The sequence below is a fragment of the Etheostoma spectabile genome, chromosome 11 (genome assembly GCF_008692095.1).
Source record: "Etheostoma spectabile isolate EspeVRDwgs_2016 chromosome 11, UIUC_Espe_1.0, whole genome shotgun sequence".
NCBI lineage: Eukaryota > Metazoa > Chordata > Actinopteri > Perciformes > Percidae > Etheostoma > Etheostoma spectabile.
The window spans coordinates 18,300,538-18,307,435 of NC_045743.1; the positions used below are offsets into that span (position 1 = coordinate 18,300,538).

Below are 6,898 nucleotides of genomic sequence, written 5' to 3' on the forward strand. Positions count from 1 at the left end.
GACTTGAGTTATTAGTGACAAACCGCATAAGCCATTGGCATCATGAACCATTGTGTTCCTATACAACATAAAAATGTTATGGCAATTTTACTTATGGAGTCAGGGAAAAGCACCATATCACTTCAGAATAAACATTTAAAGTGTTAAGACTCAAATGGAAACGCATATTAGGCAAAATCAGTAAATTATCCAGAGGCTTAGCATTCCTTTAAAGTATTAATCTAAATATTGCTACGACATTAGCTAATGGGGATCCTTTTTTTAAAAAAGCCGATGCTTTATTTCCACAGAAGGCCGACAAGTGGGAGAGTGGCTCTTTGGAAATCGAGCAGTTTGTCCATTTCTATAAGATGCTGACCCAGAGGGATGAAGTGTGGAAGGTGTTCCAGGACTACTCCGGAGATGGAGAGAAGTTACTGCTGGAGGAGCTGGAGACCTTCCTGAGCGTGGAGCAGCAGGAGGGGGAGCAGAGCTACCAGCTCGCCGAGATGCTGATCGACCGCTACGAACCATCTGAATCAGGTACACATCGCCGGTGGTGGAATGTAGCTAATGTAGCTGTAGTACTTTTACTCAAGTAATGTACTTAAGGACAAATTTGAGGTACTTTTAATTTCAGGCCACTTTCTACATCTACTCTTCTACATTTAAGAGAGAAATATTGTACTTTTTCCACCACTACATTCATCTGACAGTTTTAGTAATTCATATTTTAACACAAACGCATGCAGTTTATACAGTTTTTTTTATTACAAATTAAACTTCCCAACAATATATAGGCCTAATGAAATGATTTGTACTTTGACAGAACTGTTTTCATTGTTTCCAGATTCTAAAATGTTGATGATTTTTTCAGCATGAAGTTCTTTTACTTTTAATACTTTAAATACATTTTCTTGATGATACTTACATACTTTTACTGAAGTAACATTTTCAATGGGGGATTTGTACAGTATGAAAGGAAGTTTTAGTACTTTAATTAAGTAAAGGATCTGAAAACATCTTCCACCACTGGCTGTACTCTGGTTTGTGAACTAGCTGAAAACACAAACAGAGTATTTATGAGGACTCACTGTACACGCTTCGTGTTTAGTTTGTCAAGTCAACTGGAACCAAAGGAAGTAAGTTGTTATCTGAAACCCAAGTTGAACATAAAGATAGGCAGTTGGGTTATAAAGTATTCATTTATATGTGAATAAACCGGTCCAACATGAACATACAGTACAGCTCGTCTGCAAAAGCTCTGTTAGCTTGTGTTTGACGTGTCTGCACGCACTTACTACGTAGTACTGTACTGTAGTTCAAATGTTGAGGTACCTGTACTTTTCTTGAGTCTTTTCTTTTCTTGCCACTTTCTACTTCTACTCCGCTACATTTCAAAGAGAAATACTCTTTTTACTCCTCTACATTCATCTGACAGCTTTAGTTACTAAAAAGTTCCGTTGTTACTCAGTTAATCTTAGTTCTCCTCTACATTCATCTGACGCTTTATTACTAGTTTCCTTTAGTTACTGTTAGTTACTCCTCACATTCTCTGACAGCTTTTAGTTAAGGACTAGATTGGTGGCGTAAACTAGAATTAAGGCATATACAAGGCAGCCTGGAGCTTAGGTCCACGTTAGTTGAGACATACAACTGATGGACTCCGTTCCATCTCGACAGCTTTTGTAATAGTTGTCACTGACTAGCTATACCCTTTGTTTGAGTTTGAACACATAGTTTCCAAGCTCACCAAATGCCTTAGCGTTTCTCCCATATCATGTGGACTACAATGCCTAAACCATGATTGCAACATGCCCTTCTCGCCACTACATTCAATCTGACAGCTTTAGTTACTTATGTTACTTTCAGTTACTAACACCGAGTGTAGCTTTAGGTTACCCTTCGGCTCGCACGCCGGAGGACCTGGCGCGAGGGGCAAAAAAAACAAAACTCCGCACAACTTGGCTTTAACATTCATCTGACCCACTACTTTACAGTTACTAAAGGGATTATCTGTTATAGTACTAGCTTATGACAAAATATTCCTACCATGGCTCACGGTTTATTAATTGACCCCCCTAAAATTACTCACACTTGGATGTCTTTTTCATTCCACGGGCTAAGACTTTTATAGGAGTTTACTAGTTCTTTTGTTTACTAGTTCTTAGCCCTAGTTACTCCACTACATTCATCGACAGCTTTTAGTTACTAGTTACTTTCTTTACTCCTCTACATTCATCTGACAGCTTTAGTTACTGTTACTTTCAGTTACTCCCCTACATTCTCTGACAGCTTTAGTTACTAGTTACTTTTAGTTTACTCCTCTACATTTCACTGACGCTTTAGTTACTAGTTACTTTAGTATTACTCCCACTACATTCATCTGACAGCTTTAGTTACTAGTTACTTTAGTACTAGTTACTTAGTTCTCCTCTACTTCATCTGACAGCTTTAGTTACTATTATTTATTACTAGTTACTTTTTTAGTTACTCCCTACATTCATCTGACAGCTTTATTTACTAGTTACTTTAGTACTAGTTACTTAGTTACTCCTCTACATTCATCTGACAGCTTTAGTTACTAGTTACTTTAGTTACTATTACTTAAGTTACACTCCTCTACATTCATCTGACAGCTTTATGGTTACTAGTTCTTGTTAGTTACTCCACTACATTCATCTGACAGCTTTAGTTACTAGTTTACTTTACAATACTATTCTTTAGTTACTCCCTACATTCTCTGACAGCTTTAGTTACTAGTTACTTTTAGTTACTCCTCTACATTCACTGACAGCTTTAGTACTAGTTCCTTAGTTATACTATTTACTTAGTTACTCCTCTACATTCATCTGACAGCTTTAGTTACTAGTTACTTTAGTTACTACACACACTTCATCGGACAGCTTAGTTCACTAGTTACTTATAGTTACTCCACTACATTCATCTGACAGCTTTAGTTACTAGTTACTTTAGTTACTCACTACATTCATCTGACAGCTTTAGTTACTAGTTACTTTAGTTTACTAGTTACTTATTACTCCTCTACATTCATCTGACCTTTTAGTTACTAGTTACTTTAGTTACTCTCCACTACATTCATCTGACAGCTTTAGTACTAGTTACTTTATGTTACTCCCCTACATTCATCTGAACAGCTTAGTTACTAGTTTACTTTAGTTACTCCTCTACTTCATCTGACAGCTTTAGTTACTAGTTACTTAGTTACTCCTACATTCATCGACGCTTAGTTACTGTTACTTTAGTTACTCCACTACATTCATCTGACAGCTTTAGTTACTAGTATTTACTTTAGATAACTAGTTTACTTTAGTTCTCCCTCTACATTCATCACGAGCTTTAGTTAGTTACTTTAGTTACATTTACTTTACTAGTTACTTACCCCTCTACTACACATCTGACAGCTTTAGTTACTATTTACTTTAGTATCCACTACATTCATCTGACAGCTTTAGTTACTAGTTACTTTTAGTTACTTTAGTTACTCTCACTACATCTACTGACAGCTTTAGTTACTAGTTACTTTTAGTTATTCCTCTACATTCATCGACGAGTCTTTAGTTACTAGTTACTTTAGTTACTATTACTTTAGTTACTCCACTACATTCACCTGACAGCTTTAGTTACTAGTTACTTTAAATTTACTTAGTTACTTTATTACTCCACTACTTCTCTGCCAGCTTTTTAGTTACATAGTTACTGTAGTTACTGCCACTACATTCATCTGACAGCTTTAGTTACTAGTACTTTAGTTACCTAATTACACCTGACAGATTTCTAGTTACTAGTTACTTAGTTACTATTTACTTTTATTTTACCAACTCCATTCATCTGACAGCTTTAGTTACTATTTACTTTAGTTATCCTCCATTCATCTGACATCTTTATTTACTAGTTACGTTTAGTTACTCCACTACATTCATCTGACAGCTTTCGTTACGTATGTTATCTTTAGTTACTTTAGTTACTCCACTACATTCATCTGACAGCTTTAGTTACTAGTTACTTTAGTTTACTCCCTACCTTCACAGACCTTTAGTTACTAGTTACTTTAGTTAGTTACTTATGTTACTCCACATTCACTACATTCACTGACTATCTTTAGTTCCTAGTTACTTTAGTTACTAGTTACTTTAGTTCCTCCACTACATTCACTTCATCTGACAGCTTTAGTTACTAGTACTTTAGTTACTATTCTTTAGTTACTCCTTACATTCATCTGACGCTTTAGTGTACTAGTTACTTTGTTCTACCCCTACATTCATCTGACACGCTTTAGTTACTAGTTACTTTAGTTACTAGTTACTTAGTTACTCCTCTACATTCATACTGACAGCTTTAGTTACTAGTTACTTTAGTTACTCCACTACATTCATCTGACAGCTTTAGTTACTAGTTACGTTAGTTACTCCACTACATTCATCTGACAGCTTTAGTTACTAGTTACTTTAGTTACTATTACTTATTAGTTACTCCACTACATTCATCTGACAGCTTTAGTTACTAGTTACTTTAGTTACTAGTTACTTTTTACTCCACTACATTCATCTGACCAGCTTTAGTTACTAGTTACTTTAGTTACTCCCACACATTCATCTGACGCTTTAGTTACTAGTTACTTTAGTACATTACTTTAGTATACCCTCTACATCATCTGACAGCTTTAGTTACTAGTTACTTTAGTTACTCCACTACACATCTGACAGCTTTAGTACTAGTTACTTTAGTTACTCCTACATTCATCTGACAGCTTTAGTTACTAGTTACTTTAGTTACTCCACTACATTCTCTGCTGACAGCTTTAGTTACTAGTTACTTTAGTTACTCATTACCTTAGTTACTCCATCTACATTCATCTGACAGCTTTAGTTACTAGTTACTTAGTTACTCCACTACTTCATCTACAGCTTTAGTTACTAGTTACTTATGTTACTCCTACATTCTCTGACAGCTTTAGTTACTAGTTACTTTAGTTATCCTCTACATTCATCTGACAGCTTAGTTACTGTTACTGTTAGTTACTACCACTACATTCATCTGACAGCTTTAGTTACTAGTTCTTTAGTTACTCCACTACATTCATCTGACAGCTTTAGTTACTAGTTACTTTAGTTACTCCTACATTCTCTGACAGCTTAGTACTAGTTACTTTAGTTACTAGTTACTTTAGTTACTCCACCACATTCATCTGACAGCTTTAGTTACTAGTTACTTACACATTAAGATTTCCGCACACAAAACACATAGTTTATAATATATATATTTATATATATATATATATATATATACTATAGTATATATATATATATATATATATATATATATATATATATATATATATATATATTTATTTTAACTTTTAACACTTTAAGTACATTTTTTTTCCCTTGATACTTACATCCTTTTCAGTAACATTTTCAATGCGGGACTTTTACTTGTAACAGAGTACTTTTACAGTGTGGTACTAGTACTAAAACCTCTTCCACCCCTGGGCATGGCTGTGAGTGACAGCCATGCATCTCCGTGTCACACGGGATTCCTGGGGAGAGCCTGGACCTCATTAGGAGTTGCACTACTGCCCTAAAACACAGCCGCACATGATTGATGCAACAATAACAACCTGCACTAACGTTAAATATGTATTGTGCATAAATATTTGATATTCACTGAGAGCGTGGATTCCTTTCCAGTCTAGGTATATTTAATAAACTCCAGCAACTCAGCTGACCTGTGTACAGTGGTGGAATTTAACTTTAAAGTACATTTACTCAAGTATTCATTTGAGGTACTTGTACTTTACTTGAGTTTTCTTTTCATGCCACTTTCTACTTCTACTCCACTTCATTTCAGAGACAAATATTTTTATTAGATTTTACTCCACTACTGTACATTCATCTGACAGCTTCAGTTACTCTACAAATTGAGATTTTTGCACATAAAACACATGTTTATAAAATACATTGTTTTATTATAAATTAAACAACTCAACGATATATATAATGATCCAGCTGAAATTATTTGACAATTAAACCCAGAACTGTTATGATTGTTTCCAGTTTCTAAAATGTGAGGATTTGTATTTGTTTGCATCGAGTTCTTTTACTTTCAATACTTTAAGTACATTTTCCTGATCATACTTACATACTATCATGGAAGTAACATTTTTGTTATGGTTGTTTTCACTTTCTAAAATATGAGGATTTGACTTTCAATACTTTAAGTACATTTTCCTGATCATATTTACAATACTTACATGATCATACTATCAAGTAAGCAACATTTTCAATGCAGGACTTTGACTTTGATACAGAGTATTCTTACAGTGAACAGTATTTCTATTTTTACAGTGTGGTATTAGAACTTTTACTTAAGTAAAAAATCTCAATATTTCTTCCACCTCTGCCTGCGCTGCCTCTTGACCTGTGGCTACTAAAGTCGTGTCATTTCCTCCGTGCAGCCAAGGAGCAACACATCATGTCGTTTGAGGGCTTCCAGATGTACTTGTGCTCCCAGGAGGGCTCCATATTTAACCCTGAGCATCAGGATCTTTACCAAGACATGAGCCAGCCGCTCAGCCACTACTTCATCTCCTCCTCACACAACACCTACCTCCTGGAGGACCAGCTGCTGGGACAGAGCAGCCTGGAGGCCTACATCAAGTAAGGGCTGAGCACAGCATGCAACACCCTTATTCTCATGACGCGCTTTAAAGTCCCATCTTAAGCTAATTTAAGGTTCATGCTTTTAGGTAGATATTTTAAGTTTCTACTAGAACATGCATTCATGCTTTAATGTTCAAAAAACATTATTTTCCTCATAATCTTTTGTTTTTTTTTCAATATCATTCATAACTTGTGTGTGTGTGTGTGTGTGTGTCTGTGTGTCTGTGTGTCTGTGT

General features: G+C 35.3%; 1 protein-coding gene and 1 long non-coding RNA gene across 3 annotated transcripts in view; one reads left to right on the forward strand and one right to left on the reverse strand.

Annotated features, from left to right (window-relative positions):
* LOC116698222 (1-phosphatidylinositol 4,5-bisphosphate phosphodiesterase delta-4) overlaps positions 1 to 6,898 on the forward strand; it is a 25,822-nt gene that overhangs the window by 7,686 nt on the left and 11,238 nt on the right. Inside the window, exons 6-7 of one of the 2 annotated variants that reach the window (XM_032530027.1) lie at positions 291 to 522; positions 6,458 to 6,659. In XM_032530027.1, the coding sequence (XP_032385918.1) occupies positions 291 to 522; positions 6,458 to 6,659 (434 nt within the window). The remainder of the gene's footprint in view (positions 1 to 290; positions 523 to 6,457; positions 6,660 to 6,898) is intronic. The other variant, XM_032530028.1, reaches the window with a different exon arrangement.
* Positions 3,435 to 4,044, reverse strand: LOC116698223 (uncharacterized). Its single transcript, XR_004334164.1, has 3 exons — positions 4,034 to 4,044; positions 3,693 to 3,740; positions 3,435 to 3,626 (listed from the first exon to the last, which is right to left on the reverse strand). It is a non-coding gene; the product is annotated as an uncharacterized LOC116698223 (long non-coding RNA).